The 25,991-nt window shown below is 40.3% G+C and overlaps 2 protein-coding genes across 2 annotated transcripts; both read left to right on the top strand.

Moving 5' to 3' along the window:
* Positions 1-7,876: 7,876 nt before the first annotated feature.
* Positions 7,877-15,326, top strand: LOC113032023 (transmembrane protein 176B-like). Its single transcript, XM_026184659.1, has 7 exons — positions 7,877-7,972; positions 10,852-11,049; positions 11,163-11,276; positions 11,874-11,930; positions 13,751-14,017; positions 14,138-14,260; positions 14,984-15,326. The coding sequence occupies exons 2-7, from the start codon at positions 10,873-10,875 to the stop codon at positions 15,047-15,049; spliced, it is 804 nt and encodes a 267-aa protein (XP_026040444.1). The 5' UTR covers positions 7,877-7,972; positions 10,852-10,872; the 3' UTR covers positions 15,050-15,326.
* An 8,778-nt stretch (positions 15,327-24,104) lies between these two features.
* LOC113032848 (uncharacterized protein K02A2.6-like) lies at positions 24,105-25,060 on the top strand. Its single transcript, XM_026185999.1, is given in 2 exon segments — positions 24,105-24,249; positions 24,252-25,060. Coding segments are annotated over 2 exon segments (954 nt in total).
* Positions 25,061-25,991: the final 931 nt, after the last annotated feature.

Raw genomic sequence — 25,991 nt, 5'->3', positions numbered from 1 at the left:
AAACATACAGTCCTTTAACAATGACACACAAAAATACAAACTTTTGATACAGTAGGGAATTTTTGGGGTTCAGCATCGTACTCTACCTCTGTAAGTACCTCCTAATGACCCTCTTGGGTCAGCTTAAGCAGCTTAAGCAGACGTAAATGACATATTTTACTTTTAATTTAGTGTTTGAGTGAAAGAAAGGAACAAGATGAGGAAAAGGAAAAGCTTGAATTAAAGTTGCAAATTATTTTGATAATTGGAAATTAAACAAAAATATTACTAAAGTGTTCAGTGTGAGTTTTTCAATCAACTGTACAACATATATCCATTACATAAATTAGTTTCATAATCTTTCTCTTTTTTTTTTTTGAACATTTTAATTGTAATTTTTACTTTGGGGGGGGGGGGGGGGGGGGGGGGAGTTCTTCATGAAACTTCATGCAAAGTTATCTTCATATACGAAAGGGAAACTAATGTAGTCTTTTATTTTATTATAGACGTTCACAAAAATAACAAAACCTTATAAACATCGTCTAGGAAACGGAAACAGTTACATTTATCACAGCTAATAAAACCAAAGAAAAATTCTACCTAAATGCTCAAATCTGCTTTAAATTTCTCAGAGATATTTTATTTAGGTTCTGATCAGCAACTGAGCAGAGTTCACTCCACTCCTGCCTGAGTGCAGGTCACGCTGTCCTTCATATCAGTGTGAAATAAAAGAACAAGAGAAGGTCGTTTTATACACATGCATAGAACAGATTGAGTGTCTGATTCAGATCTGGTGACGGGTGTTACCGTAAGCTCTTAATTTTTGGAAATCAAAGCTCTCCAGCAGAGAAGAAACGAGGTAGAAAGTAGACACTGTCATTGCTGTGTCCCTGACATGGTCCTAGTTTTACCCAGGTTACCACAACCCAGCTGAGATTCTGTAGCATAACCTGAAGCGAGATCTTCAATCGAGACAGAATGAAAATACTGATGAGGTGAACCATCTTTTTTTATAAAACAATGGCCCAACATGTATTTTCATTGTGCAACTCTCATAATTAACAGGAAATATCTGGCAGAGGATGTTGCTGCATAAATTCAAAGTATCAGCCTGAAAAGTTCAACAATAACAGAGTGTTGTGAGTTTAATCAGACTGAGTTCAAACACATTTAAGAATAATCAATATCAATCAATCAATCAATGTATTCAACTTTTTTTGAGTTGAATAAAACTGTAATATTTCTTTCCACCAGAGAGCGCTGCTGTTTTTCTTTTCAGCATCCTAAATTTAATGGGGCACTAAAATATTTTTAAAGTTATTATGTGACATTTAATACGGAGATTATAGTTTTCAAATACTGATAGTTGTCAAAAGGAATCTTGCACTTTAGCCTCTAAGCTGTCATCTAATCTCACACCAAATATGCCCATTTTATAATTAAAAGTATTGTAAAACAAATAAAAACTAGTAAAAAATAAAGACTAAATGCATTATGCCATGATATTTATTATGTTTATTTTTCTTTGTGTTTAGCTGAATGTTCAGTTGAACTTGATAAAGTTTTTGTATGACTCCCACAGAGGAGGAAACTTCAGGTAACAGGTTTGGCCTGTTAAGCTCCTTCCTCACTGTGTTTCTGTTTTGTTTCTACTTTAACAGCTAAGTGTTCATATTTACTTTGGGTTACAATGCAAATCAATTAAATAGCAGGCAATCTAAATTACACACATCCCTTCTTGTTGTTCTTTATATCTAAAGGAGTCTGCACTTTGACCAATAACTGAAAATCTTAATTCTAATTTAGTAGATTTTTGTTTGTAAAGTGACGCAGCGAATCAAAATCTACACTTTATTGCCAAAAGTTGTCATGTCTGCTGTGGCAGAGGCATGGAGAGCAGATTGCAGCATGCACTGAAGATGGACTGGAACTGAGAGTGAGCCTTTATTACGGCGGAGCAGAATACAAACAAAAGCAAAAGGGGACAGAGACCAAACAAGCCAAACCTAAACTGGGAGAAACCTGAAAAAACAACAACAAAGAAAATAAAAACCTGAGACATGGGACATGCAGTTGGTAATAAGCAGATGGATCAGCGATAAACAGACGAAGACACGGGGCTTAAATACACAGAGGGATGACGAGGGAATGAGACACAGGAGGAGAGCACAGACATAATGAGACAAAGGGGAAGCAAACCTCAAAACACTGAACACAGGACACAAGATGATCAGAGTAAAACAGGAAAGGACAGAAAGTTAAAGTTTGTGCTGTGCTGACTTTCAAATTCAAATGATTATCACTGTCTTTCAGTTTCAGTCTCCAGGATCTCTATGCAAGATGTCTGCGCCCAAAGCTGCTGGGATCACTATGTTTACTTTTACCTCCAACTCCCAAAGTCCCTGCCGTCCTCTGTTCCAGATCCTCAAGAGCCCATGTTACAGGCCATTGTTCTCCGCTGTGTCCAAGCAAACTATTGTATATACAAAGATCAAAAGTGCAAAAATACATACACACACACACACACACATACACACACACACACATATATATATATATATAAGCCCCACACACCTACTGTTTAAATCTTTACACCAGCTCAAAGTGCAAATTTGTAGATTTTCTGCCTGAATAAACTGAGGGGCTGCACAAAGGTTCATAAGATAAATGAACTTACTTTGCAGAGTCCCCAAACTAAAAAGAAGTTGGAAGTGAGCTTAATCGCTCTTCTTTAAAAGCATAGGAGAACGAGGTGTAGAATAAAGTACTGTTTGTTGTTCATTTAGTGCTCCCTCTGCAGATTATGGTTGGGCTTCTCAGTATTGGACTTGGAGTTATCCACTCATGTGCCGAATCAGGGTTTTTGTGGCAAATTGGTTGCACAGGCTTCACATTTTGGTCAGGATCATTAGTAAGCAAGCTAACACTTAATTGGGGATATTATTAAAAAGAATTTCAGAAGCACTTTTACCATAAACATACAGTCCTTTAACAATGACACACAAAAATACAAACTTTTGATACAGTAGGGAATTTTTGGGGTTCAGCATCGTACTCTACCTCTGTAAGTACCTCCTAATGACCCTCTTTACCTGAGGGGGCCCAGAGAGCTTCTGAGACAGTGTCGGAGGTGAGAAAACCTCAAACAGTCAAATTATTGTGTAAAATTTTTTACTTTTAAAACTTTGAGTGATTTAATGTTACGCTTTTTTGTTTTACTTTTGGTCTCTAATAGATATCACTTATATGGTCATTTCATACATACTGGCTGTAAGCACAGAAACTGCAGTCACCTGCAGGTCTTTATTCTAGCTTAAAGGGAGCTAAAATGGTTTGTTTTATACAGCAGATTAACCAAAGGACTGAATAAAGGCCAATAAGATAAACATTTTTTAGCCTGAACCATGACTCCTGCAACGCTACCCTAGTGGTGTCCCAACAAAGATGGAAGTAATAGGTCCACCTTAACAAACAGCATGGAAACATAAGAAAATAACATGCCATAAGAAGTATGCTTATGTTTGCTGTTCATTCTGTACGTTTACTAATAGTAGTGCTCATTGTACTATTATGCCATGTATGACTGTTCAATGACAATAAACAGTTATCTTACTTCCTGTTTCACAGGTTCTGCAGGTTAGGATTGGGCTGCTCAGTATTGGACTCGGCGTTATCTTTTCATGTACTAGTCTAAACTATCTTGGTTTCTCTAGCTTCCCATATTGGTCAGGAGCAATGGTAAGAAAGCTAATGTTTAATTAGTGTTTTATTTATTTCAGAAACTTTGTGTGACCATCAAACCAAACAGCATTTCCTTCCCAGACCCCTACAGCGTTTTGGGGCTGTTTTGTTAAATCACATCTGACTCCTCCTCTCATGCAGGAACATAGTACTGACAACATAAAGTGAGGACCATAAGAATGTGGACAGGCACAAAATCAGTAATGTTGCCTCTGTAATCAGTGAAGTGTAGACATTCAATTTTAACTCAAGGGCTGTAAAAATGTATTGTAATAACTTTTTAGAATTTACAGCCAGTTGTACAAATCACTCTCCATGTCTAGGTTCAGTTTGCAGTTTCAGATGTCATTAAAATCATTTAGATGTCGCTTTATCAAACAAAGGTCAACCTACCTGGCCAGTGTTTTCTTTCACATGCGAATCAGAGTCAATCACCTTTAACTGAGCTAAATCTTTTAGTTCTCAGGCAACATTAGAGACAAGTGGATAATGAGAACATGGAAGATAATGCATTTACATAGTGTTATCAACTAGTTAAAATTCATATCATTTTACTATACACACACTTAATCACACACAATTAGGGCAGCAGTTGAGGTTCACCATCTGCCTCCATCGGTACCTCCTGGGGGCCATGTTGGTGCGCAAGTTGCTGTTTACTCAGTGAAAAATAAAGGAATTACTTGTATAGAGTATTTAAACGGAAGTATGTAACTTGATTAAATATTGATTTTTGTGTGTGTGTGTTTCTAGTTCATTGTGCTTGGCATCAAAGCCCTCTTGTTTGATAAGCACCCAACTGGGGTGAGTAATTCAGCTTTATTATATATACATATACTGAGCAAGCATAACATTTGTGTTTACAAAAGGTGACAGAAAGGTGTCAGAATGCACAGTGCATCACTGTTTGTTGCATATGGAGCTGCATGGCTGCACAGGTGGTCTGGTATGATGAATCTTTTTTCTTTTTTTTTACATCACATGGATGGCTGGGTGTGTGTGCTTACCTGGGGAACGCGTAGCACCAGGATTCACTATGGGAAGAAAGCAATGCTGGGGATGCAGTGTGATGCTTTGGCCATTGTTCTGTGTTGGGTCTTGCCATGCATGTGGATGATACTTTGACACAGACCACTTAACTAAGCATTCTTTCAGACCATGTACATGCTTTCATGGAGATGGTGCTCCCTGGTGGTTGTGGCCACTTTCAGCAGAATAAAGCACCCTGCCACAAAGGAAAAATGGTTGAGGGATGGTTTGGGGAGCACAAATGAGTTTGAGGTGTTGGCTTGGTCTCCAAATTCCCCAGATCTCAATCCAGTCGAGCGTCTGTGGGATTTGCTGGCCAAACAATTCCGATCTATGGAAGCCGCACCTCACAACTTACAGGACCTTAAGGGACCTGTGGCTAAAATGATGGTGCAAATATTACACCATCATCTTTTCTACATGATACATGTAGCAGTAGATATCTCCAAATATGCACCCACATTGTGTTGAACAGCGTTGAAGAAATTTCCTCCAGTGAACAGGAGTCACACAGTGACTTCCACTGTGGAGACAAACTGTTAAAGTTGAAGCATTTGTTGGCTTTTTAAGTTGTCTGAGTGTTAAATGCATATTTTGTTGTGCATAAAGTGACACAAGTCTTGTATTTTAGGTCATACTCAACATGATTTTGTATCTCATTTTTGTTTTTGTTTCTAATGTCTCTGTAAAGCACTTTGAATCACCTTGTTGTTTAATTGTGCTATACAAATAAACTTGCCTTGCCTTGCCTAGTTCACTGAGTTTTGAATGAATATGGACAGTGGACAACAAACAGTGACGTGTGTATCTCTACATGAAGTCTGTGTGGTCACTGCTCTTTGAGATTTGAGTGTGTCAGCACCTTGTCAGGAACTTAGCCCACATTATTTTTCTCTTTTAGAGCACTGATGACCCAGAGCTCCACAGACCAGTGCTGATAGAAGTGACTGCGCTGCCTGTGGTCTGAACATCTTGACTCTGTGTAATGTCACATCAGCGATCAACAAAAATTGTGACTGTACGGCCTCCAACTTCTGAGAGTTTTCTAAATGTTCCTAAAAATAATCATATTTAATTTTTTTAAAGAAGTCCCCTGTAACTGTTATATAATTCATTTTGCTTGTATTTTTGAAATTTTATTTTTAGAGAATTTTATATTAAACTTCAACATTAAGCTTTTTGTGTGAAAACAGGAACATGTCTGAAGATTACCGTTACTAACATTTTTAGGTGTCATGGTGTAGAATATCTGAATTATAGCACTGTGTATATTTACTCTGTTACTGACGAACTTAGACTTAGTTACTTTTTATTGTAATCAATTACTCGACCCGTTCAGTAAAGACATAAACACACAACAATGTTTGCCTGAGAATGTGAGATCAAACCTTTGCGACACTGTTGCTGTGACACAATTTGTCCACCAGGGAGCACTGTTCTCTTGTCACAATTGTAATGAGGTTGGAGGTTGAAGGCACACGGAGAGAGTTAAGGGGAGCGACCGCAGCAGCGGCGGAGCAGGTCCGGAGGCTGAACTGCTCTCCCAGCTGTCCAGAACTTTGTTTTTAATGGATTCTTGTGCTCCAGTTTGTTTTCCTCTTTTTTTGGGTTCATCTGCTAACCTCCCCTCTGTCTCCATGGTTCATGTTTTCAGATATTTCCAGGTTTCATTGTTTTAGTTTCTCAGTGTTTAGGGTTTTCTTAGTTCTCGTCCTGTTTGTGTTTTCGTTTATTTTATGTATTTTTTTTTGGCCACAATAAAGGCTCACTTTTTGTCAAGTTCAGTCCTGCCTCTCGTGTGTCTGCTTCTTAGTCCACACTTCAACACACTGGCTACCCAGCCATGACAACAGCCGAGTTGTGGTCAGCTGTCCAGCACATCAAGTAATCCATATTACAGCATGAGTAGCACTCAGTTAGGTGAAGTGAAAAAACTTCAAACTTGCTGGGACCTGCCCTCATGTGGACCAGCACAGGAAAGGAACTGATTGTTTTATTTTTGGCAATTTTTGCACATTACACTTTATGTAGTCCCGTGTTGACTGTCTGTTATATGTGATTTGTAGCACCGTGGTCTTGGAGGAGCGTTGTTTTGTTTCACAACGTACTGTATCACTTTACATGGCTGCAGTGACGATAAAAACACTTGACTTGACTTAAAGATGAAGATAGAGCTCAATATCAGCTGACATTCATAATGAAAACATCAATGAAGACAAAGGATGCTGGTTGTGGTTTGGAAGTTTTTCAGTATCTTTTCTGCAAAGCACTGCTGGAGGAAGTCACTGCACAGCCTGTGGCATAAACGTCTTGACTCTGTGTACTGAAATATCAGCGATTTACATTCTTACATTCTGACTGTACAGCCTCCAGCACTTCAACTGCAATCATCTGTAACTCTTACATAATTCATTAATGCTTGGATTTTTTTTCCAGTGAACTTTATAGAAAACTTTAAAAGATATCTGCTGGGTATCTAATGAATAGTTGATATCTGGAAGTGCAGAGTCAAAGAGTTCCTTTACTTTGACCAGCCTGGGCTGAACAAAGAGAAACAACGTGGCGTGTTCAAGAAAGCATTAAAAATACAAATGTTTCATTATTTGAGTCAGATTGTGTTTGTGTATGAACGTAAATCAAATCAACATCAAAAGATTTGTTTGTGTTGTCTGTGGAGAAGTGGACACGGCTCATAAGCTTTTACTTATAATTGTACAATAAAGGTACAGTAAGAGTGTTGCTGTGACAACCATAGAGCGCAGTCGTATTTCTTTCCTGGTTTATTTTTTTTCCAAACTGTGCAGCAAACACACCAAGTTTGTTAACAGGTGATTCTTTTAGTCATGTTTGACTGATTGCCCTAATTAATTAATTGTTATTAAATCTTTACCATAAAATTACAGTTTTAAACTAGTCAAGTTTGTTATTTGGTGAATGTCTGAAGTTTAAGTTTGGCATGTTTGCTGAACATATTTGATTCTTGAAATGAACTGACGTAAACTTGTGGCTCCTCCGATGTCACCGCTACCTTTTCTGCAGGTTTAATCTTATACATCTTTTTTTTTTTTTTTTTTTTTTAAATATACGGAGAGCATAAAGAGGAGGTGCTATTGGTAGCGGTGTTGCCCAGTTCCTGGTTTCCTCTTTCCAGTGTACCGCTTACTCGATCAGACTCGTTTATTTTTCATAGGCAGTTGTTTAAGATTTTGTTCTTCACTAACAGGTAAGTCTTGTAGTCATGTTTGATTCAGTAAAAGATGAAAGTCCAAATTTTGTCTTACTTTACTCGCATTTCGCAGAATGTGTATTTGGTAATATTTTGACTTGAATTATTTTGGATGAGGATAAAGTGTAAGATAATGCTGATTTTCAGTTTTTACTTTACAATTCGGTTTAGTGTAATATTTACCGTTAAGTAGTGTTTTCTTGCCTTATTTAATTTTTTATATATGGTTCTGTTAATACATGTTAATTGCGCACAGGGCGACGGCATTGTGGAGTGTAGTAATGGAGGGTTAAACTGCTTCGGAGTCAGTTTTCTCACCGTGTTTGGGAGTGTACAGGGACATTCAGGGTGATAACGGTGAATTCCAGACTTTGGAAATAAATGTTTGCATGCTTGTTTTCAACTAGCGGACTTTGTGGATTATTTTTCAACTGCCCAAGAACACGTGTACGGTCTGACTAGCAGCGGGTGCTTCCGCGGTAATATTCAGCTTGTAATTCAGACTAATTAAGAGTTGTGTCTTTATGTAAAAAATTGTTGATTAAGCTAATCGTTTTTCATCGATCTCCATGTTGTAAGTTTAAACAACATCAGAAAAGACACAGGTTGAAACTAATTTTATGATTTTTGGGTAACAAAAATACAACTTCTAAAGTTAATATTAGTCTAATCATTAATATAAAATATAGTACATATATTTATCCATTGGTACAGGTGTTCCAGGTTATGGATGTAAAACAACACAAAAGAGGCAACTGGCCAATTTTAACATTACTTCCTTGTTCCTGAACAAGAGCGTGCAGTAAATAAAGCTGGGGGATGGTGCTGACTTCACTGGAGTTTTTAAAATGTGTTACATTAAATAGAAAGTTTCTATTATCTAGCTTTGCTGATATAAATGTGGTGAAAATTATTGAGAGAGAGAGAGAGAGAAAGAGATTTTAATTTAAAAACTGAAGGAGCAAGGAGAAACAATTCAGCAAAAATGAATGATTAAATAAATAATCATGACAACTTTATGTGAGGCAGAGGCAGGAAGTGGACTCAAACTCATGACTCAAACACGAAAAAGTAACTGGGGTCGGCAGGTTTATTGGTGGGGAAACTCCTTCATAAAAATAAACTCGCAGAAAAACAAACCAAAAAACCTTGAGAATAAATAAGAACAGAACACTGGAAACTAAAATTAAATCTCCAGGAAACTAGAAACATAGGACTGAAACCGGAAACACGGAGAGACTTGCACACACAAGGAGGTACAACAGGACAAAAGGCAAAGGAAAACACAGGGTTTAAATATACAAGGGAATAATGAGGGAATGGGGAACCAGAAGGAAGCACATCTGGGATTAATTAGACATAACAAGACAAGGGGAAACAAAACTAGCCAATTGCAGTTTTCAAGAATGGCCACTACTAAGTTTTAATATTACTCTTATTATTTTGTGACCCAGAAAGAGTAAACGTTTAACATATTTTCAGGCGAGGATGTAGCTGTGTGAACTTCAAATATCTGCTCGATTTATCAAGACATCACATATTTGCACAAGTGCTTCGACGTTTTCGGAGACATCTGTTACCCACCAGCTCGATAGCTAGTCGGGAGCTCGAGGGTCACTAGAGCCGCCGAGAACGGCACAACTCCCGGCACATCATTTTCACATCACCGCAGTCTTTCGCTACTCAGGTTAAACATAATATATAAGTCACTTAGACAACCTAAAAATGTAATTTTTTGGCTTTTTTCAGTGTTTTATTTGTTCGTGAGTAAATCGGTTTGGCTGAGATTAAGGTTATTAGATTAGATAAAATAAAACTTTATTAATCCCCCTCCTCCTTGGTTTTCACACAGCTGACTAAACGTCAAACAGAAAACTGATTAAACAGAAGTGTGAGATGGTCGGGAATTTACACCAGTGTCCTGTTATATTTTAGATAGCAAGGAGCAGACGGCCGAGTTTATTAAACTCCACCGAGACAGCGGTGACGTAAATCTGAAGGCTAGACGGTCCAATTTCACAGCCGTTTACTTCCGGCCTACCCGACTTTCTGAGGACCCGGCCCACGAAGACCGCGAAGGACGGGTCCTCAGGAGGATGCAGCCCATGAATTTGGACACCCCTCTAGACACACTGACATTGGACATGGGACTGTCAAAGTAAAACAGGAAATAAAATGAACATCGAACCAGGACCACAAGACACAACACAAGGAACACAAGGGAGGCACAGAGACAAAACCTAAAGGCTGGAAAATCACAGCGGTGCTAAAGAATAAATAAGGAAAAATAAATACAAAAAAAAAAAAAAAACTAATCATGAAAATCCCACATAAACTGAGAACATTGAATAAACAAAAACCAAGTCACCCGACTACGGACCATCACACTTTTACTATGAATCTGATTGTCATTATTATGCCAGAAATTATCTATAGAGACCAAACCCATTTTTGTAGCACACGACAAACTTTTTTCTGCTGTGAAGTGAAAATTTTAACATAGAAGTTTATGACATGTGACCTGCTGTTGTAGCTGACACAGTAAAGTGACTGGGTACATCACTGCGGGATTCCATTTTCAGCACCTGGAGGTTGCCTATATATGTAAAACATTCTTGTAAACTAGTATCAGCACAGTGTTATCCATATGAAGAACCAGTGTCACCTGTTAAAGCCAACTTGAGAGCGTCCAGTGATGTGACAGCCTCCCAGCATCAAGTCGGTTTAATTAATTAAAAGATTACTTTTAAAATTCTGTTTAAAGCTCCTTTGGTGGAAAGTGAAGTTAAGTGAAGGGAAGTGAGGTGTTTGGGTCAAATTGTTTTTCCACTAAGACTTTAATCTGATTCTTATTTCAGCTTTTTCTTGTCTCTCAGTCTCCAGGATCTCAAGACAGGATGTCAGTGACTGTGTCCAAGGCTGATGGGGTCACTGTACTCACTCTGACCACTGACCCCCAAAGTCCTTGGCCTCCTCTGTGCCAGATCTTCAAGAACCTTTGCTACAGTCCAGTGTGCTGCACTGTGTCTCAGCGCCTGAGAAGTCTCAACAGAGCTTCTCAGACAGTGCTGGGGGTGAGCTACAACCATCTACACATCACATTTTATATTATGCCTATTTTTTAATTTGTAGTTTTTTCTTAAACTGCACAATGTTCACTGTTCATACTGTACTTCATTTTTCACAGACTCTGCAGATAATGATCGGGCTTCTCAACATTGGATTGGGATCTATACTCTATAGCACTTGGACCTCCTTTTACTTAAACTACTTAGGCTTTCCATTTTGGTTGGGTGCATTGGTAAGGAAATAATCATGGGTATATGTATATAAAAAAAAAAAAATCTGAAGACAAAAAAAAAAAGTGTCAGTACTCTGTTTGTGGATGATCGAAACTCTTAGATTGATCTTCAAGTTCCAGCTAGGATGATTTTTGAACCTCTTTATTTGCTCACTCATTGGTTACTTTTAGGCATTGAATAGACTTGGAAAGCTTTAAGAGAAGATCATTTTGGGGTTCAAACATATCTTTCCACAGTGTTAAATATGTGACAGAAAGGTTAAATGCCAAGTTATGTCCAAGTAATATCTACATGTGATGACACCAGTGCACATTTACAAACACCGATTCATAGTTTTGCTAGGTTACATTAAAAAATTAGCTATAGTTCAAAATAGCAGTTTACACAAACAAACTATACAATTGTTCTCTCATGATGAAAGGTTTTATTTACAACTTGGAAAGAAAAGCATCTGGACTTCTTTAGGTTGCTTGAAGACATTTCACCTCTCATCCGAGAAGTTTCTTCAGTTCCAGAACTGAAGAAACTTCTCTCCTGTTCTTAAGATGGACATGAACTTTTTATTTATGTATTTATTTATTTTGTCTTTTGTCTAGTTCATCATGTTCGGCATTGTGTGCGTTTTGTCTGAGAAGTATCCAAGTCCATGTTTGGTGAGTATTTCAGCTGTAAAACATTTTCATATGATCTCTAAAGGACTTTTTGATGTCATGTGACATCACTAATGTCACATAACTTTGCCGACATGTGGCCAGCAGTAATGTTTTAATGTTCTTCGTTATTAAACATTCGCACATAAATAAGTAACATAATATGCAGTACTTACTTTTAAAAGTTTACTCTTCGGCCGCCCCTTTTCCGCCGTTTTTTTTTCCGGCAAAATTATCCACACCCACCGACGCGCTAAGCATTCTGGGATATGTTGGGCCACGAAGTCTACACCGCCACATCCTTAAAATTCAGTGAAATGAAGGACGCATTTGAGGGCTGCATTTCAAGCAGCCTTCGAATTGGGACAGCCTTTGTCGCGTCACTGTGCTGTAATTGGCCTTAAAATGCGGCCTTTAAGGCTGCAGACCCTGAATTGGGATACAGCCAGAGACTAAATACACATAAGGGATGATCAAGGGAAGTGGCCACACATGGGAGCACAGCTGACACACATGAACCTAAAGACAGAACAGGGGAAGTGAAACTAAATACACTGACATTGGACACAGACTTCCAAAGTAAAATAGGAAACATAACAGATGCGGACTTGACTAGGGAATACAGCAGACCATAGAACACAGGAACCAAAAGACTAGAAAAGATAAACTATGACAAAATCAAAATTCAATAATGATACAAAACTCAAAACACTGGGTCACCGAACCAGGACCATGACACCAGGTCTTAGGGTAGAGGCCTTAAAAAGTGCAATCCAATTACATGACAAAAACATTTATCCAGATTAGGGCTGCCATGATTAGTCGAGTTGTCATGATTACGTCAACTAATTTAATAGTGGGCACGTCGTTTGAAACTTTGTAAGATCCTGAAAGACGTAGGAATAAGTAGTAGGATTTAAGAGTGTAATAATGGACTGGAACAGAAGATGGCAGCACTGTATGTACAAGGATGCCAGCTGCCATTAAATGCCAAAGAAGAAGAACAAGAAGAAGTAGCTGTGTCCAAATTTAGGGGCCACATCCTTCAGAGGCTGCATTTGTAGGCCGATTACGTTACAGCGATGCAACAAAAACTGTCCAAATTCAAAGACTCCTCCAAATGCGTCCTCCTTTTCCCCAGATTTGAAGGATGGGTCGGGTGTATCCTTCGTGGCCCAACCTATCCCAGGATTCATAGCACTTAGTTTTAAACTTTTAAGACATATATTACCACCAGCTTGACAGCTAGCCGGGGGTTAGGGTTAGCCGGCGAGAACAGCGAACTCCTGGCACATCATTTTAAACCCACCCATGGTCTTTCGCTAAACATGATATACAAATCATTTAGATAACTTAAAAATATTATTGTTTGTTTTTTGCGCCTTGAGGCGACTTTTGTTGTGATTTGGCGCTATATAAATAAAATTGAATTGAATTGAACTGAACTGAATTTTTTCAGTGTTTTGTTTGTTCCTGAATAGATCGGTTTGGCTAAGATTAAAGTTAGCCAAAGTTAACCCCCACAAAACTAAAAATACAAAATTCCATTCACAGACAGAATCAGATACTTCATTAATCTGAAGTGAAGAATAACATTAACAAACCAAAAACAGAAACCCAAACTTAACATGAAAATAACAACCATCATATCGTAAAGCAGCAACTAGACAGAAACCAACGTTTAGATTAATGAAGAATCCAGGCATGACTATGAAAACATGCGTACTCACAGAGGCTATGATACTTTAGTCTAAGAATGCACTAAGTGTCATTTATGGTTTGGATATTTTCTTGTACATTAACTGGTCATTTTTGTTTTTCAGGTCATCCTTACTGTGATTCTGAATCTGACTGGAGTTGCTTTTGCCATCACAGCCATTGCTTTGTACAGCATTAATTTAGGATACATTGATTCTTGGTGGAACTGTTATGAATACTACAATGGTTACAATGGTTACAATGGCTACAATGGTTACAATGGTTACAATGGCTACAATGGTTACGGGTATGGCAGGGAAACGATAAGGTCTCCATCTTTGGAGGAAAAACTCCTTCAGGAGAAATGCTTGGAGGGCCGAGCAATGCTGGTGGTAAGTTAGGGAGAGCAGAAAGAAAAATAGCACATATACACTATATGATACTATCTTATATACTGCAGTATATATCATTTTGAGACTTTAGATGAAGCACTGTTGTTTGCGTCCCATCAGATGCTCCTGAGAAGCATCAGTGCTGTGATGATCACCTTGTCTGTTCTGGAGCTCTGTGTTGTGATAAGCTCTGCTGTCCTGGGAATCAAGGCTCTGAGGAACAAAGAAAAAGGACAAAACAAGGTAGATAATGGACAACACAATGGTTCAAACACATTCTGATAAACATGTTAAATAGTAGAAGATGTTGGCTGAACACATGAAGTGTTCTTGCAGGAATTCTGTTTGTTTTGTCTGAATATCAGTGAAACCAGGTAACAGTGAGTCTGTGCAGTGTTCTCATGCTCTCTACCAGTTTGAGTGAGTCAGTTAAAGTTTATATCTGATGTACAGACAGAGAGCAGGATGACAACATAAAACAAAACAACAGCCCATCATGACTTTAAGGCATGAAGCTCAGTCAGTCCAGAATATTTGTGGAACTTCAAACTCTTTGTAGAAACTGGCTCCCACGTGGACCGGCCCAGGACAGCAAGTCCAGAGTTCAGGCTGCAGATTTTAGGGAGAGACTGTGTGAATCAGAGCTTGGTGGTGGAACTGCTGCAGAGAGAGAGAGAGAGAGCCATGAGGAAGAAGAACTGTTGGGACTAATAAAAAAATAGACCAGAGGAAGTTTGAACAGCTGTGCCCAACTTTCTGTTAGTGTGGACAACAACAGCTTACCACAGTTTGTTTTAATAACAATAAAATAAATTGTAATTGCACTTTATTTTTAACGTCACCTTAAATGTTGATTCCTTTTTGTATCCCTGCATGAAATTGTCATCAAAGTGTGCGCAGTCATGGTTTGTGACTGGAGGGAGTCGACACTTCATGCACTTTACAAATATTATTTTTCTCTTTTAGAGCACTGACGACCCAGAGCTCTACAAACCTCTGCTGGAGGAAGACGCTGCACAGCCTGTGGCATAAACATCTTCACTCTGTGCATGGAAAATTGATGGATATTGAATGTGGAGTACCTCAAGGATCAGTATTGGGTCCGAAAATGTTTATTATGTATATAAATGATATTTGTAATGTATCAAAGATACTAAAGTTTTATACTAAAGTAATTTTTGCAGATGATACCAATGTACTTTGTTCAGGTGTGAAATTGCAACAGGTTTTGGATGTGATCGCACAGGAGTTAAAGATATTAAAGAAGTGGTTTGATAGAAACAAATTGTCATTAACATTAAATAAAACAAAATTTATTTTATTTGGAAATTATAAGAAAAAACATTAACATTGAAATTTGTGTTGATAATATATATCTAGAAAGAGTTAATACTATAAAATTTCTTGGTGTGATCATTGATCATAAGGTCTGTTGGAAATCACACATCACTGAGGGGAGAGTTAGCACGGGGCATTGCTGTCTTGGGGAAAGCAAAACAATTTCTGGATAGGAAAACATTGTATATGTTATATAGTGCTTTACTATTAGCGTACATGAGTTATTGTGTAGAGGTTTGGGGAAATACATATAGAAGTAATATTCAGACTATAATCATAATGCAGTAAAGGGTTATTAGATTGATAAATCAGGAGGGGTATAGGGCTCACACAAATGCACTCTTTATTAGGACGCAAGCTATAAAATTCCAGGATCTGGTCAAGTTCAAAACAGTGCAAATAATATATAAGGCAAGGAAAGGGATGCTCCCAATCGAAATAAGTAAATGGTTCTTAGAGAGAGAAGGGAGATATAATTTTAGAGGGAAGTGGAATTTAAAATTACAAAGAGTAAGAACAACTTTGGAAAGAATGTCTATTTCTATAGCGGGAGTTAAATTCTGGAACGAGTTAGAAGAAGAAATAAAGGTCAGTAGTGATATAAACCAGTTTAAAATAAAACTCAAAAAAGAAATTTTAAATAAGTATAAGAATGAAGAAAACGCAATTAACCCAAGAAAGCAGTCAAAGTGATGTTTGCTTTCCTTTGCAAATGAGTAAATCTAAACATAGTATTGGTTGAATATGAGAAAATATTTTTTGTGACGTCATGTTCTAAGTTGAAACCATTGTATAAGTTTTTGTTGTTCAAATTTAGATGATGAGGAAATGATTAAGATGTAAACCTAAGGGGGTAGAGCTAAATAAGTATATACTTCTGCCTACTCCTTTTCAAACAACTGCATGGAATGATATTATGAAATGTTGGTGAATGTATATGTTTGAAATAAAAATGAACTGAACTGAACTGAAATGTCAACGATTTACACACATTCTTACTAATAACTGACTGATAATATACGAATTATGACTGTGTGTTGACGCAGCGATGTATATCTTATGTTTAATTAGATCCCACCACCTGTTATGTAAAAAATGATTGACAAAGGAAAAAAATAATTGTTAAAAGTCATAGTCCTGAGCTCAGATGCTGTGCAATAACCTGAAGTTTATTAAGTCAAAATAAAAACTAGTAACTCTTTTCTTTCTTTTTTACAGAAGTGTTTAAACAGGGAATGTCAGGTGGAGGTTGTTACTTTTAAATGAGGTTTGAAATTTTAAGAAACTCCAGTTTTTACTGTTCCCAGCCTGTGTTGTAAATGAGTTCTTGGTGTGTTCAATAAAACATGAAAAGTTCAGCTGTTATCTTTTTTTCTTCTTCTTCTTTTAAATTCAGATTGTTTGCCTGTAATTGTGAATCAGATCGAGACCAAAACACATTCTCATTTCTTCCAAATGCAAGGAGCCACTCCTGGTAACAGGTCTGCATTTAGTTCCTGGTTTCTGTTTTTCTAACTGCACAGCAAGCAACCAGTCTGAGTTTAGTTTCGTTTCGTTTAGAAGCTTTTTATTATAAGCTACATGCTGTGTTCTAAGTTCAAACTCATTAAAAGACTCATGGAAACATACATGAACTGCTGGAGAAAATCACTGCACAGCTTATAGCCTAAATGTGTGGCCTCTGTCCTTTAACGTCACTGAGTTGAACAAAGTTTTCTTAGTATCAGTATTCTTGATGTGCTGCTGTTGTGGAAAATCTAACAATAACCTGCAACACACTCAGTGAGCTTGATTTGAAGTGGGTTTAATAAACACATTGCAGTGTGGAGAGAGCATCCCACTGAAACACTAGGACCATCTCTGAATTGTTGCCCTTACATCCTATATACGCAGACGCAGACACTCTTAAACAAAGAACATTCCACAGCAGATCAATTATTAGCAGATCCTTAACTGTTCAGTCTAAGAAAAGCTCCAACCAACCGTCACCTCATCTGCAACAGGATGTCCAGAGCCCTCAAGAGGAAAATGAGTCTGCTGTGAAGGTGCAATAAAACTTGGGCCCTACTTGTGATCACATTCCACATGCATACAAACTGGTGACAGGAGTGGTCTTGCTGTACTAAAGTGAAAATATGTGATTAATACATGAGAAAAGGAATCTGCCACCGCACTGCTTGAAGAGTGCATTCCTGCTGTGTCTTGTGTTTCTGACGTTTTGCATTAATTGATTCTGACACAGTCAGTTTTCCATCATTGTTGGTGTTCTTCTTTATCGCTACAGTGAGGTTTTTTGTGGGTAGTGTTTTATATTAATTATTCGTGAAGGTCACAAATATGTGTCATATATTGTGAGGTTTTTATTAAAAATGATTTAAAATTGGAACATGTAGCACAAAATTGATGCCATCTTTAGCTGTTGCATGGTGTTATTGTTTCTAAGTATGGAGGAAAACTCAAGAATGGATTTGAATTTGTGTTTAGCTGCAAAAATAGGATTTGAGTGAGTTTGACAAAAGGCCATTACTCACGCCGGTCGCTTAGAGTACTAATCAGGTGGAACCAGATAATCTTCACATTTTCTTTTACATCACATGGATGGCCAGGTGCGTGTGCTTACCTGGGGAACATGTAGGACCAGGATGCACTATGGGAAGAAAGCAATGCTGTGGGTGTAGTGTTATGTTTTGGGCCTTGCCATCCATGTTGATGATACTTTGACACAGACCACTTACCCAAGCCCCAGACCATGTACACTCTTTCATAGAAACGGTGCTCCCTGGTGGTTGTGGCCACTTTTAGCAGAATAAAGCACCCTGCCACAAAGCAGAAATGGTTGAGGGATGGTTTGCCACACAAAAATGACTTTGAGATGTTGGCTTGGCCTCCAAATTCTCCAGATCTCAAACCAGTCGAGCATCTGTGGGATTTACGGGCCAAATAATTCCAATTCATGGAAGCCACACCTCACAACTTACAGGACCTTAATGGACCTGTTGCGAAAATGTTGGTGTAGATATCACAGCATAATTCTGTACATGATATGTGTAGCAGTAGATAGCCCTATACAATATATGCACCCACATTGTGTAGAACAGCGTTGAAGAAATTTCCTCCAGTGAACAGCAGTCACTCAGTGACTTCCACTCATACATGCCAACACTCCCGATTTTTCTGGGGGAATCCCGAATTTCAGTGCCCCTCCGAAAATCTCCCAGAGTCACCATTCTCCCGAATTTCTCCCGATTTTTCACCCGGACAACAAAAATGAAAAACCATATCCCAGATTGGCCCAGCCAATTCCAGTTTCCAACAATGGCTACTATTACTGCAGCTACTTAGTTTTAATATTACTCTTATTACTCTTTCTGGGTCACAAAATAAACCTATAACATATTTTCAGGCGAGAATGTAGCTGTTCAAACTTCAAATATGTGATCCGACGAGAAGAGCAAACTCCCGGCACATCGTTTTCAAACCCTCGCGGTCTTTCGCTACTCAGGTTAACTGTCTGTTTGCTGAAAAATAGTAACGTGACCGCGCCGCATTTTCTTGTTGGTAACGGTAACGACATTGTAACGATAGAGATAGTAATTAGTTACTGTTAAATATCAACACTTCACTGAGTTCTTTTGATTTCTTAAAGGCATCCAATGGAAGAGCTGCTCAGTACACCATTTCACACTTTATTTTCTTACACAATTACTAGAAGGGAGATGCGTCCTGCATGACACGGTGCCGCGGATCTCAAAATGGTGGTGTGCCCCTAACAGTTTTATTACAGAAGCTCTCTCATTCTAGTCTAAACAACAGTGTCTCAGTAACTTTCCACTAGAGATGGTCCCCTCTTATCTACTTTATCCCAGGCAAGCGTGAGCGAGAGTCTACAGTATTCTCCTTACTGAAAAAAGTAACGGCATTAGTAACACCGTTACTTCTAACGCTGTTATTCCCATCACTAGTTGCCTGTGGAGAAGTGGACACAGCTCATAACCTTTGTTCTTGTAATTGTACAATAAAGGTGTAAGAGTGTCGCAGTGACAACCAGAGAGTGCTGTTGTATTTCTTTCCTGTTTACGTTTTCCAAACTGTGCAGCAAACGCACCAAGTTTGTTAACAGGTGATTCTTTTAATTATGTTTGACTGATTGTCCCAATTAATTAATTGTTATAAAATTGTTATGTATGAACCAAGATTAATGGTGTGCTGTACAAGCTATCGCCAGTAGGGGGCACCACGCCCAGTTATGTGTGTGTGTGTAACTTCTGTGTTATGTTAATAATAATAATAAGAAGTCAACATGTAAACAAGCTACCGTGTGTATCAGTCTGACTCTGTATAAGCCCTAATAGTGTATTGACACCATAGAGGGAATATAACATAAATTGGCGACGAGTTGTGACGTCTGGAAGACTTGGCCGTCTACTGAGCATGTTTTGACTGCGTGGCTGAGTTTGGACGGAAAATGGACGATCGCGTGGTGAATTAGCATCGGAGCTGTGGATGCAGCTAGCTGCTTTTTCTCCGACGAGTCAGAATCGACAGTGTTGGCTGTGGACAGCGGATACATCATGGCTGGAATGATTGGGCAGATTGACCCCTTTGATGATGTTGGTGAGCAATGGGCAACATATATTGAACGTTTTGAGCATTGAATGCGGTGCTGTCACAAAAAGGTCATAAATGCCACCGCTGCGGGAAAATGAATCATACTGATGATGACTGCTGGTACAAAGACCGTGACTGTCACCAGTGTGGGAGGAAGGGCCACACGAAATGCATGTGTAAAGGTAGAGCCAGAAGCAGCCAAGATTGGAACAGGAAAGCGAAAGAGGGAAAACCTGAGCTGAAAGGCAATGCAGTTAAAAACAGAGGAAAAGACAAAAAGAGGAGAGTTCATCATGTTGCTGCAGAGGAGAGTGAAAGTGAAGGAACCAGACCCGACACTGATAGTGAGTTTGAGCTGTATTCTTTGTCTCCAAAAGAGAAATATTCACGTATCTCCCTAATTCCTGTAGTTAACGGGAAGAAAATGGAGATGGATATAGGGGCTGCTGTATCTTTGATCCCATGGGAACAATACAAAAGTATGCTGAATAAGTTGAACTGAATAAGCAGTGTGCAACACTACCCTTGTACGTGGTAAAGGGGGATGCTCCACCACTGTTTGGTAGGGAGTGGTTGAGAGTACTCAGGCTGAACTGGAAAGACTTAAAGATGGTTCATGCCAGAGAGCAAAGTGGATATGGCAATCTGGAGGCTGTGTTAAAGAAACACTCGGCCCTTTTCTCTAAGGAGCTGGGCACAATGAAGGGAATTAAAGCCAGATTGACTCTTAGGCCTGATAGTGTCCCCAAATTCTGTCCACCACGCAACGTGCCTTATGCCCTCCGCCCTCAGGTGGAGGCAGAACTGAAACGCCTGACTGAGCTTGGGGTGATCACACCAGTGGAGCATAGTGATTGGGCTACGCCCGTGGTCCCTGTCAACAAAAAGCATGGCTCAGTGAGACTCTGTGGCGATTTCGAGGTCACTCTTAATTCGCAGCTCGGTGTGGATAAGTACCCACTTCGACGCATTGAGGACCTGTTTGCTTCTCTAGCAGGGGGTCAGCATTTCAGTAAGCAAGACTTAGCAAATGCCTATCTACAGATGGAGGTAGAAGAGGAGTCTAAGAAGCTGTTGACTATTTCGACTCAAATGGGGCTTTTCTGTTTCAATCGCTTACCTTTTGTAGTAGCGTCATCACCTGCATTGTTTCAGAAGGCTATGAATCAAGTGCTTCTCGGCCTGCCATACACCCATTGTTATCTGGATGACATCCTCGTCAGTGGTCCTGACAAACAGACACACCTGAGAACCCTTGAGGCAGTTTTAAGCAGGCTGGAGGACTATGGCCTGCATCTCAAACAGGAGAAGTGCCTGTTTTTCCAGGAATCAGTGGAATACCTGGGCCACATAATTGATGCGGCAGGGTTACACAAATCACCAGAAAAGGTGCGTGCTGTTATGGAAGCTCCAGCACCAGATGATGTCAGCCAGTAACATCCTTTCCTGGAATGCTCAACTATTACGGACGTTTCATACCTGATTTAGCTACGGTCCTGAAGCCGCTGAATTAGCTGCTCAGTAAAGAGAAGAAATGGCAGTGGACATCAGCCTGTGAGTCAGCTTTCCAAAAAGCTAAAGAACGTCTGGCCTCACAAGAAATACTCACCCACTACAATCCTTAACTGCCTCTGTTTGGCGTGTGACACTTCACCATATGGAGTTGGAGCCGTGCTCTCACATGTCAAGCCAGATGGCCACGAACGGCCAATTTCTTATGCTTCACGAACTCTCAGTAAAGCAGAACGAAACTATGCTCAGATCGAGAGGGAGGCGTTGGCAATTGTTTTTGGAGTGTGCAAGTTTCTCCAGTATCTCCATGGTAACAAGTTCACCTTGCTCACTGATCATCGCCCACTGACCTCCATTCTGAGTCCAGTGAAAGGTACACACAAGGTCAATGGCAGCTGTGCGGATGCAGCGTTGGGTGCTCCTTCTGTCAGCACATAATTACACCTTACTGCCAGCACCGGAAACGTGCTCGTCATCTCCGAGCATGAAGTTAGGAGAGCCTTCAAGAGAGTGAACACCAGGAAAGCAGCAGGACCAGACGGCATCCCAGGTCGTATCCTAAGAGACTGCGCATACCAGCTAGCTCCTGTGTTCACTGAGATATTCAACATCTCTTTATCTCAGTCGGTTATCCCCACATGCTTCAAAGAGTCCATCATTGTTCCTGTCCCGAAGAAACCCCACCCTGCTTCTCTCAATGACTATCGCCCTGTAGCCCTCACCTCAGTAGTGATGAAGTGCTTTGAACGCCTGGTCAGAGACTTCATCATTTCTTCACTACCAGACACACTGGACCCACTACAGTTCGCTTACCGTCCAAATCGTTCCACAGACGATGCCATCTCTCATCTCCTCCACACATCACTCACTCACTTGGACACTAGAAGGGGGAATTATGTTAAAATGCTCTTCATAGACTACAGCTCTGCATTTAACACCATAATTCCCTCCACACTCACCACCAAGCTGGAGCATCTGGGACTCAGCTCATCTATGTGTCAGTGGATCTCCAACTTCCTAACTGGCAGACCACAGGCAGTAAGGATGGGCGGACATGTCTCAGCCTCCACCACTCTCAGCACTGGAGCCCCCCAGGGGTGTGTTCTGAGCCCCCTGCTGTACTCTCTGTACACATATGACTGCATGGCCACTACCAGCTCCACCACCATCATCAAGTTTGCTGACGACACCGTCGTGGTGGGCCTGATCTCTGATGACAACGAGACGGCCTACCTGAAGGAGATTAAGAATCTGGAGAACTGGTGCCAGAGGAACAACCTCCTTCTAAACGTCAGTAAGACAAAGGAGCTGATAGTGGACTTCAGCACTAAGCAGGAGAGGAACTACCAGACCCCCGTCATCAACGAGTGCCCAGTGGAGAGAGTGGACAGCTTCAAATACCTCGGAGTTCACATCACGCAGGACCTGTCATGGTCCTGTCACATCAACACCGTGGTGAAAAAGGCCCGACAGCGTCTCTACCACCTCAGACGCTTGAGAGACTTCCAACTGCCCTCCAAGGTGCTCAGGAACTTTTACTCGTGCACCATAGAGAGCATCCTGACGGGAAACATCTTAACCTGGTTCGGGAACAGCACCATGCAGGACAGACGAGCTCTACAGAGGGTTGTGCGGTCAGCTGAGCGCACCATCCGCTCCGAGCTCCCTGACCTGCACTCAATCTACAGCAGGCGGTGCTGGACCAAGGCCAGGAAGATCGTGAAGGACCTCAGCCATCCCAACAACAGAATGTTCTCTCTGCTGAGGTCAGGAAAGCGATTCCGCTCCCTGAAGACCAACACAGAGAGACTGAGGAGGAGCTTCTTCCCGCAGGCGATACGGTCTCTCAATCACACCACCACACAGTACTGACCCACACATATAGTTCTTACACACACACTGGACATTCTGGACATTGTTATCACTTAAATCACTTTAAGCATATTTGCACTGCACAAGACATAATGTGGATTGCACAACACTGGTCACTATATTCCTCATTTCCAGTTAATACTTGTACAGCTGCTGTTATTGTGTGTGTGTGTGTGTGTGTGTGTGCATATATTTATTTATTTATATTTCCTCATACATTCTTATATAGTTCTATACTGTGTATTGTGTATTTTGTTGTACAGTTATTTTATTTTCAACTTTAATTTATATATTTTATCTTATTCTTTCCCAGTTAAATTTACCCTTCATTCTAATTTGTGTTGTATAGTTATTTCATTTTTAACCTTAATTTTTTATATTTTATTCCTTCCTAGTTAAATTTACACTTTAATTTTTCATATTTATTTCCTATCTTATTCATAGCCCTTTTTTCTTTTTTTTTTTTCTCTTTAGGTCACGAGCAGTTGTCTAAGCATTTCACTGCATATCGTACTGTGTATGACTGTGTACGTGGCAAATAAAAATTTGAATTTGAATTTGAACCTTGCAGTACCGGAAGGGTGCACATCATGCCAATGCTGACGGTCTGTCACGTTTACCTCTGCCCCTTGCACAAAAAGAGAAACCGGGAGCGGTTGAGGTATTCTACGCATCTCAACTGGACACATTACCGGTCAGTGTTACAGAGATCAGATGTGACACTGTGTCTGATGTGACTTTGTCTCGTGTCCTGAAAATGGTAACAACTGGACGTTTCCCAGCAGCAAAGGACACAGATCAAGACCTGTCACCTTATCTGCTGCAAGAACTCACAATACAGCAGGGATACCTCATGTGGGGCGTAAGGGTGGTTGTGCCACCTAAGCTGCGCTCTCGTGTCCTGAAGAGCTCCACACAGCACATCCAGGGATAGTAAGGATGAAGAACTTAGCTCGCAGCTATGTTTGGTGGCCTGGCATTGAGTCACAAATTGAGCTTCAAGCTAAAGCCTGCTACTCTTGTCAGCGTGTGCAAAAAGAGCCTGGGTTAGCACCTTTGCACCCTTGGCTGTAGCCTTCCTGTCCGTGGGAACGGATCCATGTGGATTTTGCGGGTCCATTCGAAGGTCACATGTACCTGGTGGTGGTAGACGCATATTCCAAGTGGCCTGAGGTGCATATTATGGATGGCACCACAGCTGGTAAAACAATACAAGTGCTACAGGGTCTCTTTAGTCGCCATGGCATCCCTCACGTCCTGGTGAGTGATAATGGACCGCAGTTCTGTTTTGAGGAATTCAGGGTGTTCCTGAAAGCTAATGGAGTCAAACACATCCACTCCGTGCCATACCATCCTGCCACTAATGGTTTTGCTGAGCGTTTTGTGCATACATTCAAGCATGCATTGAAAGCTTCCAGGGGTACAGCACCTGTGCAGCAGCACCTTGATGCGTTCCTCTTGACATATCGCAACACTCCCCATGCAATGACTAGAGAAACGCCAGCTATCTTGTTCATTGGACGCAAGCTGCGCTCTCGGCTGGATTTTCTGAAGCCCAGTGTGGTCGGAGCAGTGCGTCGACAGCAACACTCCAGGGACAGATGGTTCACTGTTGGCGAGCCTGTCCTAGTGTGTGTGACTATAGGAAGGGAGAGGACAAGTGGACGCACGGTGTCGTACTGGAGAAGACTGGGCCAGTGTCATACAAGGTGAATGTGGGAGCACAAGGAGTGTGGAAACGTCATGTGCCACGGTCACATTGTCATGGTCCTGAGTCTGCAGACTCAGTGTTTTGTGTTTCTTTATGCTTTTGTTTATTCTGAGTATATATTCTTTTATAATTTGCCATTTGTTAGGTTTGTGTGCTGTGCCTGCCCTGGTCCCACTTCTGTGTTCTGTCTGTCTATGGTGTCACACGGTCTGTTTGTGAATCTGTCTGTTTAGTTCAGTGTCTTGTCTGGTTCTCGGTGTCTGAGTTTCGGTTTTATTCTGAAGGTCCCCGTCTCATGTGAGTGTGTTCACTTTACGTTTCCCCTGTCCCGTCAGCTCTGATTTCTCACAGGTGTGTTGCCCTCCTGTCTCTCGTCCCCTGATTACTGCTGTGTGTATTTAAGCCCTGTGTGTTCTCCTGCCTGTTGCTGGTTCATCTGTGTTCAGTTCCTCTGTCTGCGGCTCTCTGCCCCGCACCCTGTTTCTTTTGCTCTCAGGTTTGTCATTTAGTTCTCCCAGTTTAGGTTTCTCCAGTCATCTGTCATTCCTCACTGCCTGTTCTGTCACTGCCACTTCTGTAAATAAACGTCACGCTCATCACCAGTCAACTGCCTGTATTTTGGGTTTGAGATATTATGTATGAACCAAGATTTATGGTATGCTGTACAAGCTATCAACAGTAGGGGGCACCACGCCCAGTTATGTGTGTGTGTAACTTCTGTGTTATGTTAATAAAGAGAAGAAGTCAACATGTAAACAAGCTACTGTGTGTATCAGTCTGACTCTGTATAAGCCCTAATAGTGTACTGACACCATAGAGGGAATATAACAAAAATATTTATTATAAAGTTGCTGATCAAGTTTATTTCAAATGTTTGAAGTTCAAGTTTGGCATGTTTGCTGAAAATATTTCTTTAACTCTTGACATGAACTG

The sequence above is a fragment of the Astatotilapia calliptera genome, chromosome 11 (genome assembly GCF_900246225.1).
Source record: "Astatotilapia calliptera chromosome 11, fAstCal1.2, whole genome shotgun sequence".
Taxonomy (NCBI): Eukaryota; Metazoa; Chordata; class Actinopteri; order Cichliformes; family Cichlidae; genus Astatotilapia; species Astatotilapia calliptera.
The sequence above is the reverse complement of the archived record's forward strand: the minus strand, read 5'-3'. Positions and strand labels throughout refer to the sequence as shown.

Bases quoted from the DNA above. Each gene is read 5' to 3' on its own strand.
- LOC113032023 (XM_026184659.1), top strand. From the start codon at position 10,873: ATGTCAGTGACTGTGTCCAAGGCTGATGGGGTCACTGTACTCACTCTG. The intron at 11,050-11,162 runs GTGAGCTACAAC...CATTTTTCACAG, and splicing joins CTTCTCAGACAGTGCTGGGG to ACTCTGCAGATAATGATCGG. The intron at 14,018-14,137 runs GTAAGTTAGGGA...GCGTCCCATCAG, and splicing joins AGGGCCGAGCAATGCTGGTG to ATGCTCCTGAGAAGCATCAG.